The 20,331-nt window shown below is 42.3% G+C and overlaps 1 protein-coding gene across 7 annotated transcripts in view; it reads right to left on the reverse strand.

The window, feature by feature from the left end:
- Positions 1-20,331, reverse strand: part of FERMT2 (fermitin family member 2) — a 240,951-nt gene that overhangs the window by 67,599 nt on the left and 153,021 nt on the right. For all 7 annotated transcript variants that reach the window (XR_004540114.1, XM_033951884.1, XM_033951886.1 and 4 more), the window contains 2 exons: positions 14,235-14,342; positions 3,335-3,469 (listed from right to left, as the gene is read on the reverse strand). Coding sequence is in view for 6 of the 7 variants with exons in the window: in XM_033951884.1 (XP_033807775.1) it covers positions 3,335-3,469; positions 14,235-14,342 (243 nt within the window). In the remaining variant the exon portion in view is untranslated. The remainder of the gene's footprint in view (positions 1-3,334; positions 3,470-14,234; positions 14,343-20,331) is intronic.

Raw genomic sequence — 20,331 nt, forward strand, 5'->3', positions numbered from 1 at the left:
CCATCCACTCTCCTGACCTTCAAGCTCATACCATCCCTTCTTCCTTCACTCAAACAACTCAGGAAGCAATTGCACCCTTTCAACCCTCCTTCAACTACCGCTGACTCTTTTCCTTCTTTGAAGTCACAAAGGAAGAAACCGCACAACTTCTGTCCTCAGCCAAGCCTACTATACGCCCCTCGGACCCTATTCTCTCCCCTCTACTTCGCCCCTTCTCACTTACTATTAACACTCCCATCTGCCATATCCTCAACCTACAAAACAAATAAAAAGATTGTAAACAAAAGACCAGATACACCAGTCCGTAGTTTAATAAGCATCCAAATAACTTAAAAACAATAATTATAAAAATAATTTACAAAGGGTGTATATACAGTCACAAGTGACCTACAGGATAGAAAACAAATAATGTATACAATAAAAATGATCCAACATGGGCCATGTTTCGGCAAAATAAAAATACCTTCCTCAGGGGTCTTATGGGGTCCTTGGCCGTCTTAAATATAAAAACATAAAAGCCACAAAAAAATCCAAGTAGTTAAGAGGCTACAAACAAACAACATACCTCATAAGACTACAATGTAGGCTGGTGCCTTCAAACATGTGGTGGTTAAGCTACTTCTCAAAAAAACTCGCTGGACCCCACCTTCTCATCCAACTATTGCCCTGTCCCCTTCTTCTGCTCCAATCCAAGCTACTTGACCGTGCTGTCATCTGTCGCTGCCTTGACTTTCTTTCAACTCGACATCCTCTACAGTCATGCTAACCCCCTATATGCCACAAGAGACCGCCCTCACTAAAGTCTACAGTGACCTGTTCCTGGCCAGATCTAAGGGCCTCTACTCGATTCTCATCCTTCTTGACTTGTTTTCTGCCTTTGATACTGTTAATCATTGCTTGCTCCTTGATACACTTTCCTCGCTTGGATTCTGTAAATCTGTCATCTCCTGGTTTGCCTCCTACCTCTCCTATCACACCTTTACTGTATGCATTGGTGGGGAGTCCTCTGCTGCTATCCTGCAAGCAGTTCACATACCCCAGGGCTCTGTCTTAAGACCTTTTCCCTTAGTGTCCTGAACTCCTCCCATGGCTTCCAATATCACCTATACGCTGACAACTCCCAGAACTACCTCTCTACACTTGAAATTTCACCTAAAGTCCAAGAAAAAGTCAGCCTATTTGGCTGACTTTGCTGCCTGGATGTCTCGCCACCATCTGAAACTAAACATGTCCAAGACTGAGCTGCTCCTCTTTCCTTCTAAACCTTCCGCTCCTCTCCCTCCATTCTCTGTCTTTATAAATAATACTATTATCGTTCCAGTGCCACTGTTCCCTCTAAGCTGAGCAGGAGTCCTCCACCCACAGTCTCACCAATAGAGGGTGCTGTTTTACTGTCACATTTTTCAATTGTGAGGGACAGGCAAGTTCTGCAGGACTCCAGGGAACATACCTGTCCTTAGCGACTGAAAATATTCCACCCCCTAGTGGTAGCAATGCAGCTGGAGGACACCTGCTCAGCTTAGAGGGAACACTTCGCAACCTTGGAGTCGTCTTTGACCCTGACCTCTTTGTATGTACAACAGATTGCTAAAGTCTGTCACTTCTAACTATACAACATCAGGGAAATTCACCTCTTCCTCTCTGTACACTACCCAGACCCTTGTCCACACTTTCATAACCTTATGCTTAGACTACTGCAATTTACTTCTAACAAGTTTCCCACTAAATCGCCTCCCCCCCCTGCAATCTGTGCAAAACTCTGCTGCACGACTCATCTTCTACTAACCTTGCTATACTCATGTCACACCTCTACTTGAATCACTTCACTGGCTCCCTATCCGCCTTCGAATACAGTTCAAACTCCTATTGCTGTGCTACAAGTGTGTTCATTCTACTGTCCCTCAATCTCTCTCCTTTCTTCTCTCCCCCAGAGAACTCCGTTCCTCAGATCAGCTGCTCTTAGCTGTACCCTTTTCCTCCACTATTAATTCCAGACTTCATTCCTTTTATCTAGTTGCCCCATATGCCTGGAATAAATTACCCGAGTTCATCCATCATGCCTCTTCCTTTTCAGACTGAAAACCCACCTTTTTGATATAGCCTTCAATCCATAATCTTACTCCCCACTGCTCACCACCCTAGGCAGCAAATCAACCATCCCCCCTAAATGTATCACCCACCCTGACAGCCTGTTTGCCTGTCTGTTTGTTTAGATTGTAAGCTCTTTTGAGCAGGGACTATTTCCATCATGACTCTGTACAGCACTCTTTACATCTGGTAGTGCTCTAGAAATAATAATAGTAGTAGTAGTAGTTAAACCTCTTTCCTAAAGCTTTTCTCCTAGTCTGTATTTATGGCGGGGGGAAGCTCAAACCCAGTATGATTTGCTCTCTCTCTCTCTCTATTTCATGAGTACAATAGCCTCAAAAATGCAACTTCATTTTTCACTCACTTAATCAATGACAAAAGAATATAGTTGCTATGTGCACAAATCCACTAAAGCAAGAAATGGGGTTTCGATATATTCTGAGCTAAAAAAATTCAATTTCTATTCAGCCACTGTGAGGCTACCAACAAAATGGGAAGCAGAAAAATAGGAACATTAGGAAGCTAGTAAACTTGAGCTAAATTATTCTGGTGGACAGCAAATAAGAATTACACAAGGGAAACTATTAGGAAAAACTTCAAGAATATATATCTATACATATACACCTTTTAATTAGAGAAAGACATGTTTGTTAAAGGGTTTGTACATACCAGAATACCAAAAGAATAAAGTCAAGCCAAGTCTGGCTATTTTCTCCTTTTCTCTATACCCTATTTTACCTCCACTCCCCCACTATCAAGGAATCCTAAGCATTTGGAAGTTTAAAAAAAAAAAAAATGCATCTCAAAATAGGATTAACATTTTAGTCTTGTGTCATTTTTAACAACTGAGCTTGGATTTTAACATTCTAAATTATGCTACAATAAAAATGGACAACCCCCAACACAAGCACATACCAAGTCTACACTGGAGTATTAAACTAAAAAAAAAAAAAAAAAAAAAAAAGCTTGTCTCCATTTATAGTGTCTTTTTTTAGGTTTAAATTAGGTAGCTGAAATTTAATATAAATTATAGTGTTATGGTCCTGAAACACAGGAAATGTAAGATTCATAAGTTATAAACTGGATTAGAAAACCCAGGAATGCAATTAACAAGCTCCTTTGACCATCTGTTCCTCAAAATGGAAAATGTGTAGAACAGCAACATAAATTCAGAAAACACTTAAGACAGAGCCGAGTATCAGCTTATTCAAAGTGCTCTACAGGCATTACAAAGAGCCCCTCTTACCAGTACGGTGGAAGTTTTGCCCCCTTCCAATGTAATCTCCAAGTCAGAGAGGGCAGCGTCAACTTCATCAACTTCTTTGTCACTGTTGTTGAAGTGATTTTCTGATGACATGATGGATAGTTTATTGATGTGGTACTATAAAAAAAAATAAATAAATAAAAGTAATTCTTTAAAAAATTCACATGATTACATCTTTAACTATTGCAGATTCACCAAATTCAAAAAAATAAAAAAAATATTACATTAAATAAGAAAAAATATACTTATTCCAATTAAAAAATATAATGCTTATTTTTGTTAACACTTATTTCAAATTAAGTGGATTAACACTGCAATGATACTATTTTATCCAAAGTTAACAAAATCAAAACATACATGGGGACAGGCAGACAAATATGAGGCAGGTATTATGTGATGCAGGTTAAGGATATTACCCAAATGAAAATATAATAGTTGGGGTAAAGAGGCAACACCAGCTCTTCATTTCAGGGGCATGGGTGGGGTGCTCTCTCCCCCCCCACCCAGTTTTTGGAATCAGGCCCATCCAGTTTGCAGCTGCAGTAGCAGCATATGCCAATGAAAGGAAAAGACATGATGGTGTCAACATAACACCACCCAGTACATCCATATTAAACCAGTCCCACCAAAAGCACAGCCCTGGCTATAGCACTGCTTCATATGGCCCATTACACAGTTTACTTTTCAATCATTCTCTTCCTTATGGTAAAAATATGAATACTGGCATCCCCGTTTTTGAGATGGGAAACCAAAATATTTACATTTTACATACATATTTTCACTTACAAACTAAGAACATTGTTCCAAGTGTTCAAGTACTCCTCTGATCATTAGTATATTTTTACATAACTTAGGGCAGGAAGCTGTGCTCAAAATTCTGCACAAGTGTAAAAACAGATGCAAAGAGAAAAGAAAGTGAGAGGACTTTAGGTAAAGTCAGCGAAAGCAGGAAAGCCAGAGAATTTTAAGACTCAAAAGTTACAAAAAAGTATGTGAAGAGTAATAAGGAAAAGTAGAAGGACATTTCTGTTTGGATTCACAGATGACTTAGAAGGGCTGCAGATGGTCTGCAAAAAGGTACATTTGAGAATGGAGTTAATACTAAATCACTCACTGAAGAATTCACAAAATAGAAAAAAAAAAAAATGGACAAAGCCATGGGACCAAATAAACTATTTCCCAGGACATTGATGGGTCTAGATCTGTTCAATGTTCAGGTACTAGAGGAGTTCTGGATTTTGTGATCTCTCACAGAAGTGGAAAGCAAACAGTTGGAACTGTAGGCCACTAATTCTTAGCTTAAAGTTAATGGTTATTACTGAAGGAAAAGGGATCATGAATTAATATCCAAAGTAATATATTTACCAGAGGAAGATCATAATCAAACAAACCCATTTCTTCACTTGAATAATTAAAAGAACCAGACTATGGACATGCGCTGATATGTTTCTCAGGGCTGGTGCTAGGGCAGGACAAAAAGGGCAGCTGCCCTGGGCTCCACAGCACCAGAGGACCTGATGGTCCGGCCCTATAAGAACACAAGAATTGCCACTGCTGGGTCAGACCAGTGGTCCATCATGCCCAGCAGTCCGCTCCCGTGATGGCCCCTAGGTCAAGGACCTGAGCCCTAACTGAGTCTAGCCTTACTTGCGTACGTTCTGGTTCAGTAGGAACTTGTCTAACTGTGTCTTGAATCCCTGGAGGGTGTTTTCCCCTATAACAGACTCCGGAAGAGCATTCCAGTTTTCTACCACTCTCTGGGTGAAGAAGAACTTCCTTACATTTGTACAGAATCTATCCCCTTTTAACTTTAAAGAATGCCCTCTCATTCTCCCTACCTTGGAGAGGGTGAACAACCTGTCTTTATCTACTAAGTCTATTTCCTTCATTATCTTGAACGTTTCAATCATGCCCCCTTCTCAATCTCCTCTTTTCAAGGGAGAAGAGGCCCAGTTTCTCTAATCTCTCGCTGTATGACAACTCCTCCAGACCCTTAACCATTTTAGTCTCTCTTCTTTGGACTCTTTCGAGTAGTAACGTGTCCTTCTTCAAGTACGGCAACCAATGTTGGACGCAGCATTCCAGGTGGGGTCGCACCATGGCCCGGTACAGCGGCATGAGAACCTTCTCCGATCCCTTCTTAATCATTCCATGCATTGTTTGCCCTTTTCACCGCCGCCGCACTTTGCATGGATGACTTGTTGACCAGTACTCCCAAGTCTCTTTCCTGGGAGGGTCTCTCCAAGTACTGCACTAGACATCCTGTATGCGTGTACAAGATTTTTGTTATCGACATGCATCACCTTACACTTATCCACGTTAAACTTCATTTGCCATGTCGCAGCCCATTTCTCGAGCGTGTTTATGTCACGTTGTAGGTCTTCGCAATCCTCCTGCGTCTTCACTACTCTGAATAACTTCGTATCGTCTGCAAATTTAATCACCTCGCTCATCGTTCTAATTTACAAGTAGTTTATAAATATGTTGAAGAGAGCGGAGGACAAGATGGCAGAGTAGAGATGCCTTTCTAATCCCTCTTGCTGCTGATAATATCTTCACCCATTTTTTCGGGGTAAACTCGTCCTAATTAAGCCTAAAAGGAGAGGAAGAAGCCTAAAAGGAGAGGAAGAACCACTGCTTCAGCCTGGCAGAGTGAACCTACCTTGATGCGGCAAGAAGTTATTAGGAGCTTCCTCACCAAGGGGCGACCGGTTGCATCGACTATTTTAGTTTGTGGTTACTTATTCTATACTTTGTGAGGGTCTGTGTTCTGCATGTGTAAGAGAGACATGGCTTTTCATTAGCATTGGTGCTGACATGGTATGTTATGCGTTTGAAGATCTATTTGCAAGATTTTGTCTTATGTTACACAATGGCTGATAGTAGAAATAGTTTTTGTTGTTATCAATATTTGCCACCAGAGATTGTATGTTGAATTCTAATGTAAAACTGTCTACTCAGGGGCAGCCCTATAATTAGACCAACTGAGGCAGCGACCTCAGATGGCCCTCTTCAGAAAAAGACATTAACAGTTCAGAGGAAGGCAATGAAATTGGTATGAGGCTTGCACCAAAAGTTGTATGAGAAGATACTGGAAGACCTGAATATGTCTACTCTAGAGGAAAGGAAGGCTGGGAGATATGAAATAGACATTTATATTCTTGAATGGTATTAATACAGAAGCAAATCTTTTCCAGAGAAGGGAAAATAATAAAACTAGAGAGCATGCATGAATTGAGGTTGCGGGACAGTAAAAAGACTTAGAAGCAATGTTAGGAATTTTTTTTCCATGTTTGATGTCTGGAATGCCCTCCCAAGAGAGTTGGTGGATATGAAAATGGTGACAGAATTAAAAAAATGCATGGGATGAACACAGAAAATCTCTAAATTAGAAAATGAATGGTATAAAATGAAGATCATGGATCATTTTGGGGGGGGGGAGGGAAAGTGAGATGGGACAGGAAGACGGTGGATGAAAAAAGGACAGATGCCAGACCATGAGGAGAAGAGGGACAGGAGATGCTGGGTTACAAAAATGGAGGGAGGGAATTACTAGAAATTGTGGAATCATGTGGGAGAGACTGAGGGCAGTGGCAAGGAGATGAATGAGAATATAGTATGTACAGAGGTGTAGATGAGAGACATAAGGGAATAGGAGGTCAGTGAAGGCATGAGATGGGAAATGAGAGCTAGAGCATGAGAAAGGGAGATAGAAAGTTGGTAAGTAGCTCAAAAGTAAAAGAAGAACAAGGATGAAATTTGAGTGGACGTAGAGGCAGAAAAATAAAAAAGGGTAGGAAGAGCAAACAAGAAAAGATCAGTATATCAAAGACAGGAGTAGTGAGGGAATGAAAGACAGGAGAGAGGAGAAAAAAACATATGGACAGCAACTACTGGAAAGAGAATTATCACAAGACACATGAAAGCAGAAGAGACAAAAATGGAAGCAATATGATGGAAAAATAAAACATCCAGATAAAGGTAGAAAAAGTATTTTATTTTAAATATATTATGTGGCTATACTGGCTTTGGAATATGTGCATCACAGATATTTGTGTTATGTTCAGTGGATTACCAGACAGCCGATGAGGGGGTGGGGGTGGGCATTGGCATAGTAAGGGGGGGCCATTCCACCCCAGGTGCCTTCTTAGTGAGGGCGCTAGCTGTCCCTTTCTGATGTCACTTCCGTGACCCGTGCCTAGGAAGTGATGTCAGAAGAAGAGCTGGAGCTGACTCTGACACGGGCAGCGAGTTGGTGATGCTGCTCGCACCGGGAAGTTAAAAGGCAGGGGGATGGGGAAGATGGAGAGGAGGGGACGGAAAGGGCACTACTGCCCCAGGCGCCTCGCACCCTTGCTACACCACTGGGCAGTGGGTCTGAGCTCAAAGTAGGTGGGCACTAAATTTTCTTCCTGCCATGCCCCATGTCTTCTGCCCAAATGCAAAATATAAATACTTAAGTTGGTGGGCTTCCCAAAATCCTGCCAGCTGAAGACCTCTTCCTCCAGTCCGGCAGCAAGAATTCTTCAAGCTCTGCAGCTGGTGGCAGCTCAGAGATACTGCCGCTAGCTATAGAGCTTGGAGATTTCTGGTTGTCAGTTCGGAGGAGGTGGTTCAAATCAGGACTTTTTTGCTGGTCCTCAAACCAACTGGGCACTAACACCCCCAAGGTACCAGAGAAAGCTAAGCCAATGGCTTCCCCCACCACACATGCTGCGCGGCATATGGAACACGGGCAATCCTCAGACAGCCTTCCACCGCAAACTTTGCATGAATCCAAGGTATCCTGACCTGAGGAGTCCATCACACCTATTTTTAAAGCAAAATCAAAGTGTTTTGAAGTAAATAGAGGTTTTTATTTTCAAATTGAGAAATCCAAGATGGCTGCCATGGCAGCCATTTTAGTGCCAAAAGCCGCTCGGAGGAGCTACCCTGGGGAATAAAAATTAGCGATTTTAGGATTTTAGAGGTGGGGGAACCTAACTCTAACCCCAGAACCCCAATAAATTGATTTTAAAGACATCCCTCCCAACCCGGATTTTGTTTGCCAGGCTGTCAAGACTGTTGCTCACTTTGCCATGCTGTGTGCTTGGAGCTGCAAGCGTGGAAGCTGCAAACAGCTTACAGGGAAAATCTCTGCCTCAACAAGGCTGGAATCCGGACTGCTTGTGACTTCTGAATGCCTCTCATGCCCAGTCGGAGATCTCAACCTCCACTGGATCATGCACACACAAATGAGAGGAAGAAAGCAGTCGGCCCCAATCCTGGAAAAACTGCCATGGAGTCACTCAGCCTGAGCTCAAGTCTACTGCAAATGAATCTGGGGCAGTCTGCCCCTTGGAAGCAGATCCTTGACCTCAGAGTCTGTGCTCACCTGGAACCAGAGATGTCCCAAGAGTGGGATCCTCTGCAGCATCAAAAAGCCTTGCAAATGGTTAGCAAAAAAGACAATTTAATTGAAAAGACACACGATTGCAAAGACAGGCTCCTACTATCTCAATTGTAGAGACAACTAAGACCATTGGAGGACAGCCCAGAAGGATGGAAAGTGGAGCAAAAGAATGCTAAATGAAGCTCCCTACAAGAATTCTCGCGAGAAGAGATTGACTACCAGGAATGGAGTGTATGTTGTACTAGAAATAGCCATCTGCTCATCTTGTAGAGGAAATACAAAACAGCAAAACGGAAAGCAGCTGTCTTGCCATTTTTCAATGTTCTCATATAAGAGTCAACCCTTGACCTTTCTCCATCTGTTGCCCTGCAGTTGAAAAGCATTTTCTCCATTGAGAAAATAATCCTCCTCTGGGAATATTAATGTGGAAAGAATGTCCAGATTCTGCAACTAATCTACAACACAACTGCTACAATAAGAAAATAACATCCACCACCAAAAACCTTCCTCCCTCTAAAAAACAACAACTACCTATTCATTAACATAGAAAATTATTTGCAATTTTAAACCATATACTACTTAAGATTAATACAAAAAATGATCCATAAATCATAAACAGTGCTGACAAAAAAAAAAAAAAAAGTTACTTCTCAGCTCATAATTTCAGCCCCCTGTAGATCAATTAAATAATCCATATCAACACTGGATTCTACTATAAATACCTTGTTCCTGAGGAAAACTGCTATTCTAGTCAGCAATTTGGCTGCAGTGATCACCTTGAATTTAAGGAACATGCTTTCAAGTATGATCAATCAGTTGCCTGCTAGAACAATACAGTATATGTCAACTTAACTATATTCTAACATAATTATGAGGTTGGGGTAGCTGGTCCACCATAGCTAGGGTTGCCAGATTTTTCCAGTTGAAAAATCTGGCCCCCTTGCCCCGATCCCAGTCTGGCTCATCCCCACCCTGTAATGCTCTGCCCCTCGCTGCCGTCTGGACATGTCCAGGGAAATCTGGACGGCTGGTAACCCTAACCATAGCTGACATGCCCAATCTGACATTGGTTGGGAAGGGGGGGGGGGAAGAGAGAAGAGGATCAGAAGGGTGAGGGAACAAGGAAAAATTATGTTCTTACCTGTTAATTTTCTTTCCTTTAGACGCAGCAGATGAATCCAGAGACCAATGGGATAGTACTGATTAACAGGTGGTCCTATTGGCTGGCACTCCTCCTGTATCCAGTATAGCTCCTTGCCCAAGCATCCGTAACCATCAATAGGCATAGCATATAAAAAACTTCTTTCCCATAACAAATCTCAAAAGGTAATAATACAGAAAAAGAAAAAAACGACGGACAATATCCAGAAAGGGTGGGGCTCTGGATTCATCTGCTGCGTCTAAAGGAAAGAAAATTAACAGGTAAGAACATAATTTTTCCTTCCTTAGCAACAGCAGCAGATGAATCCAGAGACCAATGGAATGTAGCAAAGCAATCCTCAATCTGGGTGGGAAGCAAACGCAGCCTCTGCAACAACTGAAGCACTAAACGCATCCACCACATGCACCCCCACTTCCAACCAGTAATGCAGAGATAAAGCACTCTCGGAAGACCAAGTAGCCGCGAGACAAAACTCCTCCAAGGAAAAAAACTCTGAACCAAGTCCAAGAAGTAGCCATCACTCTGGTGGAATGGTCATGAAGTTCTTTCGCCAACCGCTTCCCTGCCATCAAGCAAGCGTAAAGAATGTCTTCCTGGACTCATCAAGCGATGGAGGCTTTGGACGCCGCCATACATTTGAGGCATCCCTTCAAGAATACAAAAAGGTGATCTAAACCAGTGGTTCCCAACCCTGTCCTGGAGGAACACCAGGCCAATTGGGTTTTCAGGCTAGCCCTAATGAATATGCATGAAGCAAATTTGCATGCCTATCACTTCCATCATATGCAAATCTCTCTCATGCATATTCATTAGGGCTAGCCTGAAAACCCGATTGGCCTGGTGTTCCTCCAGGACAGGGTTGGGAATCACTGATCTAAACAACTAAAAGTCAATATAAACCGATGAAAGAGAGCCTCAGAATAAACAGGACAACTACTGCTACGTACTGAAACCCAACAAGGAGAACAAGTGCGAGCATGAAATCGCACTGCTACTGCCGTGCTGTAACCAACAAGGAAACCAAGTGCATGCATGCAAAGGGCGGGAAAGTCCTGGCTCCCTCAATGGATTTCTAGTCATAAAACTTAGCCTCAATAAAATATCCATTCCTTAAATGTACGTTGACCGAACCCACAGTACTAAGACTCCCAAACAGAACCTGAAGTTCAAACAGTAAAAACAAACACATACATACTTACAAGCTTGTTGTTAGGGCCGGTTGAAGCCAGTAAGAGCTGGTTGTGCAGCACTAACAGGGCAGAATGTAGCAACTGTGGTCTCCCTTTTTTTTTTTTTTAAACAGAGAAGGGATAGAAGAAAAAAGATCAAGATCCAGTCAGACCCTTTAGCAATGGAGGGAGGGTGAGGCAGAGACCTGGGGGGCCCAGGTGTAACCCCTAAAGCCGGCACCGTTCAGCCAGACACCCCTGTCTCACTGAAGAGAAACCTCAACAGGAGAAATAGAATGGCAGTCTCACTGAAGAGAAACTTCAACAGGAGAAAATAATTTTCCAGTCACAGCCAGAATTCAGGAGCTAGTTGAATAGCGACCATTTCCTGCTGGGAGATAGAGAATACTGAAGATACAGGAGGAGTGCCAGCCAATAGGACCACTTGTTAATCAGTTTCTTTATCTCTGCCTGCTGGTAGATGTGTGCTATCCCATTGGTCTCTGGATTTATCTGCTGCTGTTGCTAAGGAAAAGTCAAATGTTTAAACAGGCTCTGAAGTAGGGATGGATTGGTTAAGGTCTGTAAGGGCAGAGGTTGTGATGTATGGGACACACCATAGGCTTTTGTTCCTGGCAAGAGGCAGCAGGTTTTCCTTTAGGGCTCTGTAAGGATTCCTTTCCTCCCACTCTCTATGTTAATGCTTTCCATGGCGATAGAAAACCAAACCTATCAGGTTATATAAGATTGAGGTTAAAAAAAAGACAATGATGGGAGGAGAGAAAAGAGGCTAGGACAGTATTCTTCAATGCATGGCCCAGGGACCAGTGGTGACCCCCCTGGAGAGGTCATCATCATTCATTTTGGCTTTTTTCTGCTACACACTGCCTCTCTACCCAAGTTCACAGCAGAAAGTAGGGGGAACTAGATGGGAGGAAGAATCACATGCTTGAAGGACAAGGCATTTCTCAATAGACAAAGAGAACGTACAGTATTTGGAAATGTCAACTTCCTTGAGGAAAAAATCACAATGTTTGAAGACATGCTGGTGAGGTAGATGTCATTGACACACACTAATCAGCAGTGTTGAGGCCTCACATGGAAAGATATTTGGTAGCTCTGCTTAAGTTCATTTGGATCCAAAATGGCCCCAGCTTAAAAATTAGGGAAGACCACTAAACTGGAACCATAGAGTATGAGGTTTCCTCTTGGGGGAATTGGTGCAAAATATTAAAAATTCAGAATACATTAAAAAAAATAAAAAAATTGTGCATTCTTTATTTCTAATATTTTTATGTAGAATTTCCCCAGCATAAGCACCTGACTCTTCAGTGCTCCAAGACCGATATCACAGGCTCAATTATGGCCTCCCTCAACAGTCTCATTCCTCTCTCTATGCTAAATGCTCTTCCTCACGTTGTTCCCTGGAAGGTTCAAGTTCTAATTTTCTCTGCCCCTACCTTCAAGCTTTTTTTCTCTCCCCATCCACTGCAAGATCCCCCTCCCAAAGGTATTACACACTGTACCTTTGTCAACCTCCTCCCTGGAGACACCCAGGGTTCTCACAGCTCCCTCCCACCTACGCACACAAACTATCTTGTCCCCAGTACACACGCACTCCCCATAGCTGTCTCAGAATGCCCTTTACAAATCTCAGATTTCTCACAGTCACCCATACACTCCACTTTAGGGGTCTGTACCGGGAGTCTGTTGCTATTTAACTTATTTATAAATGATCTGGAAATTGGAAAGAGTGAGATGATTAAATTTGCAAATGACACTAAACTGTTCAAAGTTGTTAAAACGCATGCGGATTGTGAAAAATTGCAGGCGGACCTTAGGAAATTGGAAGACTGGGCATCCAAGTGGCAGATGAAATTTAATGTGGACAAATGCAAAGTGATGTACATTGGGAAGAATAACCTGAATCACAGTTACCGGATGCTAGGGTCCATCTTGGGGGTTAGTGCCCAAGAAAAGGATCTAGGTTATCATTGTAGACAATATGATGAAACCTTCTGCCCAATGTGCGGCAGTGGCGGCCAAAAAAGCAAGCAGGATGCTGGGAATTATTAAAAAAGGGATGGTTAATAAGACTAAGAATGTCATAACGCCCCTGTATCGCTCCATGGTGTGATCTCATTTGGAGTATTGCGTTCAATTCTGGTGTCCTTATCTCAAGAAAGATATAGTGGCGCTAGAAAAGGTTCAAAGAAGAGTGACCAAGATGGTAAAGGAGATGGAACTCTTCTCGTATGAGGAAAGACTAAAACGGTTAAGATTCTTCAGCTTGGAAAAGAGACAGCTGAGGGAGAGATATGATTAAAGTCTACAAAATCCTGAGTGGAGTAGAATGGGTACACATGGATCGATTTTTCACTCCATCAAAAATGACAACGACTAGGGGACACAAAGTTATAGGGAAGTGCTCTTAAAACCAATAGGAGAAAATTTTTTTTCACTCCAGAGAATAGTTAAGCTCTGGAATGCGTTGCCAGAGGATAGCCTAGCTATCGGATAGCGGATAGCGGATAGCCTAGCTGGTTTTAAGAAAGGTTTGGACAAGTTCCTGGAGGAAAAGTCCATAGTCTGCTATTGAGAAAGACACGGGGGAAGCCACTGCTTTCCCTGTATTGGTAGCATGGAATATTGCTACACTTTGGGTTTTGGCCAGATATTAGTGACCTGGATTGGTCACCGTGTGAACAAGCTACTGGGCTCGATGGACCATTGGTCTGACCCAGTAAGGCTATTCTTATGTTCTTAATATTTGAACACTACTGAGGCATGCACCCGCCATAATTCTATCAAACTCCTCAGCAGCATAGCTCTCATCTCCCACATCTTTTTATGGATCCCCCTACCAACATATCTTCCTTACCCTTTCTCTCCCTACTCTCTTCAGTAGATACATACCTAGGGTGCTTACTACTCATTGCACCAGCTCTGACTGATGCACTACCAGCACTACCAGCCAAGGCTACAGGTGGTTTTTTTTCCCAATTAAATGAAGCAGAGGAAATTTTAGATTTTTGTAGTAGTTTAAATATAAACAAAAATTGAAATCAAATCAAGGCAAGACAATTCTACAAAATGCTTCTAGCAGAGCTAGAGTTCCATAACTGAAATACAGATTTGTTTTTATTTTGTCGCACTAACCTGTAAGGCTGCAAACATCATCATTTCTTCCTCAGTGCATTCAATTTCCTCTAGAAGAATTGCCCATTTGGCTTGTTCAAAAAGTTGATTTATCCTAATTGCATCATACTACATTGAAAAAAAAAAGTTTTCATGTCATAATTTGTCTTTATTTAATGTAATTACATGCACTTCTGTTGACAGTAGTCTCAAACTATACAAGAGAGAAAAATCGAGGTTTCTTTGGTCATGCTCCAATCCCACTTTCACACCAACTTCTAATTAGCAACATACAGAACATCACCCCATACTATTATACTGAGTTTTTGATGGGATAATAAACTTATGTGTGGCTTTTAATGATGATCAAATTCTATATTGCCAGTACTCTTGTGTCATGCCAATTTCAGCCAAACACTTAAAAACTGGTTTATTATAGAAAGCTGTATTGGAAAAGATTGTGTAAGAAATCCTATAACAATAGCTTCAATGTGTTTCAGACTCAGATCAGAGGAAAAGATCATATTCCTTCTTGGAGAATATTCCATTCACCTTGTATTTAATGTCTAAGCATACAGTCATAAAAATGTTTCAGCTTATGTACAACATACAATGTTTCAGGGTCATCTTCCTAGACCTTAGCCACATGCAGGTGTAGACTTGTAGAACATGTGCTCCTCTAATATCTACTGTATTTTTCGCTCCATTAGACACACCTGACCATAAGACGTACCCTAGATTTAGAGGAGGAAAACAAGAAAAAAAAACATTCTGAACCAAATTCTCCCTGTCAAGCTCTCCACCCAACCCCACACTCCTTGCCAAGCTCTGCACCCTTTCCCCCCTCCCTGCCAGGCTCTGTATGTAGGCCGGGACAGGGCAGGCAGAGACAGGGCGGGCAGGCCTAGTGGTTGGCAGATAGGTAGGGACAGGGCAAACAGGCAGGTAGGGATGGGACAGGGCAGACGAGCCTCTCCCCCCCTCAGGAAGGCAGCAGGAAAGCCTTGACCTCTCCCTTCCTATTTTTAATTTGGCAGGGCGGGCAGGCAAGCAGGCCCCGGCTTCTCCCTCCTCCCTACCCCCCAGGCAGGAAGTAGGCCCCGGCCTCTCCCTCCTCCCTCCCTATTTTTAATTCGGCAGGCCCCGGCCTCTCCCTCCTCACCCTCCAGGCAGGCCCTGGCCCTCTTGCTCCTCCCCGCCACCCCCCACACATACTTTTCTTTTTTTTTTTTAAACTTCTGGATGCGGCGCCTCACTGAGGGGCACACAAGGCTGGCTGGCTGCATGGTTCCCGCCACTTCCTCTGAGAACTGCCGGCTGATGCGGCTGCCTCCTCTTCCATTCTTACGACATAGCAGTGCACCAGGCTACTTGCCTGGTCCTGCACCGCTTCCCGCAGGACCAGGCAGGCAGCCTGGTGCTCCGCTATGCCATGAGAGAATGGAAAAGGCGGCAGCCGCATCAGACGGCAGTTCTCAGAGGAAGCGGTGGGAACCAGGCAGCCAGCTAAACTAGTGCGCTGCTCTCAGGGAGGGAGGGAGGGCGCAACGTCCAGCGAGGGAAGGCAGCAGTGTTAAAATAAGGTAACGAGGGGTGGTGAGGCGCTTTGGGTATTCGCTCCATAAGACGCACCCTAATTTCCACCCACTTTGGGGGGTGGGAAGTGTGTCTAATGGATCAAAAAAATACAGTATTTACTTAATAGTAACTGAATACTAAAATATACAAATTCATTCTCATCTAGGGAATCTGTTGCTTCTGGTTGAGGAAAAGGACAGTCAAGGAGTCCAAACTTAGATCTCCAATGTTTGTTGCAGTCAAAATTTTCTAATGACATGACGTGGCTGTGGTTTGGCTGATGTCACCTGTGTTGGGGGCAGGAAGTGCACTTTAATTTTGTTTGAGACTTTTCAACTTCTGTAGTATCCAGTAGCAGCTGGATGCAGTTCTAGAAAGCTTACAAGAGACTTTTGAAGTTTTATCTTGGCTAAACATTTTTCATTGTTTGATACAGTAGACCCCCGACACAGGAGACATCTGCTGAAACATGTCTGTGTCAAGTTATTAGGAAATTTTATTTGACTGCAACAAACATTGGAGAATTAAGTTTGGACTCCTTGACTGTTCTTTTCCTTAACCTTGGCTGGTCACAGCTGTTTCTTCTGGTTGATCTTCTGCAGGGACCATCTTCCTTTTTCTTCTGTTTGAACTTCTGTTACCAAAAGCATGCTGCCAGACTATCTACCCGGAGCAGACTGCATATTTTTTCCTTCAATATGAATCAGTTTTATTAGCATAAAACATAAACAAAACATAAAATCAACTTAAGAGACCCCATAACCGTGAGGATCTATGCAGTTTACAAAAGATTAACTTGTAATTACAAACAGACCAGTGAAGAAATTTAGTTACCCAAAAATCTAGAAAATAGATGAGTTTTCAAATGTGTTCTGAACTCCAAGTATGAAGTAGATACAAAGAATAATTTCCTAAAATCTTTGTCCCAAAGAGCAGCCTGATATGATAATGTACGTTCATGATATCTTTTAAATTTGCAACCCTTCACTGATGGATAACTGAAAAAAGCACGAGTTTTGTGAAAATATTTTGGATTAGGGACTGTGAACCTGGCCTGTTATGATTCTATAGTAAATATAACCGAATTTGAAAATAAAATAGGCTTCCATGGGTAGCCAATGCAATTTGCGGTAAAATGGAGATACGTGATCATATTTTTTCAAACCATAATCAATCTCACCACAGTGTTCTGTATGAGTCGCAATCTGGAAATATTCTTCTTTACCCCTGCTAAATAGAAAATATTGCAATAATCTAGTTGTCCCAATACCAGCGATTGAACTAGTGACTTAAATGAAGTGATAACAAAATAAGCTCCGATAGTCAGTAATTTCCATAAAATATGGAAGACCTTATGAACTGTCATGTTGACTTTTTTCTGCATAGTCAAATTCTGATCCAAGGTTAACTCCTGTAGAGGTGTTTCCTTATTCACACCTGAAGGTTAGGCCTCTCTGATGTCATCAAGCCTGAACCATTGTCTGCAAGAAATCATTCCAGCCTGAACCATGCAAGAAGAGAAAGAAGAAAACATATTTGTTTTTATGATGCCTGATGCATTCTGGGTATGTACCAGAACTGTATTCTAGTCAAGGACATCCAGCTATGCCTACATGCTCAGCCTGTGTGAATCTTGGGGGAGGCATTGCTCCTATGCTGTCCTTATCTAACGAAGGCGCCTCTGTTTCACAGCCTGTACGAGATTCTATACAGAAAGGTTATTCATTCAGTTCTGTTTCTGGATTGATCCTGAGAGGTCATCTGACGAGAACCAAGAAGAAGGTGCATAATAATTAATTAGTCTGTGTTGGGATGTAAGGAAGCTTGCATCTTATCATAGGTTTTCTCTGCACATCTTCTATAATAATTAAGACTTGAAAAGTTACTTCTTGTGACTATCTGCTTCAGAGAGAGAAACCGGACTTTTATACAGATCTGGATTCCATCACATAAAGGAAATCTTTGCTGCCAACCTAATTTACAGCTTTTCCAGTGGCTGACGGACTGTTCCTAATCAGAAGAATTTCCATATCTGCTAAGCGGAGGAAAGACACTGATTCCTTTGCCCCAATTTTGCTGAGGCCTGATCTATGTGGTGAGAATAAGGAATTATATGTCTTTTCAGCTGGGTTAGAGAGAGAATTCTATTGTCTTTGGGACAAGGAAGTGAAGTACCTGTGGTGATAAGCTATATTTTTAGTTGTTGCTAATCAGGAATTATTATTATAAGAAATTATTTAGTGTGTAAGAATTAGTTTTACTCATTTATCTAGCAAGTGTGGTGTGATAATTATGTACTGAGTTTCATATATGTATTCGGATATTTTATGAACAATAATTAGTTATTTGCTGCTGGCTTATGAATTATATTTTTCTATTTTCATAATAAAAGTATTTCATAAAGCCTGGGTCTCTGTGTCGTGTAAGTAGGCAAAGCTTGCTGAACCTGGATGAGGTATTATGGTTTTCCCTAGCACCTGACTAAGACAGGCACGTAATTTGTTTATGTAACTGATTAGTCATCCATAAATCTTACTACACTCCCAATATTTTAACTAAAGAACATATAGGATATTGCATAGTCTTGATTGTAATAGTATCCTCATGTAAATTCTTACGAGGTGAGGCAAACAATAAATTTTGTTTTTTCTGAATTCAGTTTTAATCTAAATTCCAACATCCAACCCTTAATTGATTCAATTACTTCAGCAATGATGCGAGTAATATCAGAGTAAAGCTGGACATGGAATAACTGATGTTGTCAGCATAACTGAAAAGTTTCACTCCCAATTTAGTCAAAACACAATTATTGAAGATATTGAGCAAAGATACCAAGGGTACAACTCCTTCTTCCTTCCCCTTCTGTAACCAATGACATCTTACATGAACCCTTACACTTTGTTTATTTAATTCATTTTCTAGTCTCCCCATAGAGCTCAGAATGGGTTATAGGTTGACATATATAATATACAGTTAACAAGTTACAATTTGCCTTAGTTGCAGTACAAGTTTTTATCCTAATTTGACACATACTAGGGATCTAATACCAATATAGGTGGAGGGCCATAATCAAAAGAAACATCTAAGTCCGATTTGGACATGAGGCGTTAGTCGCCCAAAGTCAGCAGTGGCAAAATGTCCATTCTCTAAAAGTGTGCCTAAATTTTTTTTTTTAAATTGTCTATCTTTATGTCCAGGCGTTTGATCATCCATAGTGCCACTATGTCTATCTTCATACCACATTCTCGACCAAAAATTCATCCAAATCCCAAACGCCCAGAACAAGACCTTTTGGACATAGAAACATAGAAGATGACGGCAGATAAGGGCCATAGCCCATCAGGTCTGCCCACTCTACTGACCCACCCCCAAAGTCTACTATTCTAGAGATCCCACTCCTGGTGACAAGTTTCCTTGGCTTAACCCTCTAAGGGATCCCACATGGGCATCCCATTTGCTCTTAAATTCTTGCACGCTGTTTGCCTCGATCACTTGCACCGGGAGCTCGTTCCAAGGATCAACCACTCTCTTGGTGAAGAAATATTTCCTGGTGTCGCCATGAAATTTCCCGCCCCTGAGTTTGAGCGGATGCCTTCTTGTGGCTGAGGATCCTTTGAGAAAGAGAATCTCTTCTTCCATCTCGATACAGCCGGTAATATACTTAAACGTCTCGATCATGTCTCCTCTCTCCCTACGTTCCTCGAGTGAGTACAGCCGCAAATTTTTCAGCCTTTCCTCGTACGATAGATCCTTGAGCCCCGAGACCATCCTGGTGGCCATCCGTTGCACCGACTCTACTCTCAGCACATCTTTTCGGTAGTGTGGCCTCCAGAACTGCACACAGTATTCCAAATGAGGTCTCACCATGGTTCTGTATAATGGCATTATGACTTCAGGCTTCCGGCTGACGAAACTCCTGCGGATGCAACCTAACAACTGTCTTGCCTTAGATGAAGCCTTCTCAACATGATCAGCAGTTTTCATGTCTGTGCTGATGATCACTCCCAAGTCTCGTTCTAGCTAAGGTCTCACCATTCAAGGTGTAAGTTCTGCACGGATTTCTGCTGCCGAGGTGCATGATCTTGCATTTCATACCGTTGAAGCCCAGCTGCCAGGTCGAGGACCAAAGCTCCAACAAATGTAGGTCCTATGTCATACTATCGGGTGAATTGCCGTCTCTCACTATATTGCATAGTTTGGCGTCGTCAGTGAATAACGTTATCTTACCTTGAAGCCCCTGAGTTAGGTCCCCTATGAATATGTTGAAAAGGAGCGGGCCCAAGACTGAGCCCTGCGGTACTCCACTGGTCACCTCCGATGTTTTAGAGAGGGTACCGTTAACTACCACCCTCTGAAGTCTGCCACTCAGCCAGTCATTGACCCATGTAGTTAGTGTTTCTCCCAGCCCCATTGATTTCATCTTACTCAACATGGGAGGGGCCAGCATTGTGATGGACTAGCCAACCAGACATGGCAACAGCAGAGGGGCACCTTACAGGGCACTGCTGTAAACATCACAAAAATGGTGCCAGATAAACTT

The sequence above is a fragment of the Geotrypetes seraphini genome, chromosome 7 (genome assembly GCF_902459505.1).
Source record: "Geotrypetes seraphini chromosome 7, aGeoSer1.1, whole genome shotgun sequence".
Classification (NCBI taxonomy): domain Eukaryota; kingdom Metazoa; phylum Chordata; class Amphibia; order Gymnophiona; family Dermophiidae; genus Geotrypetes; species Geotrypetes seraphini.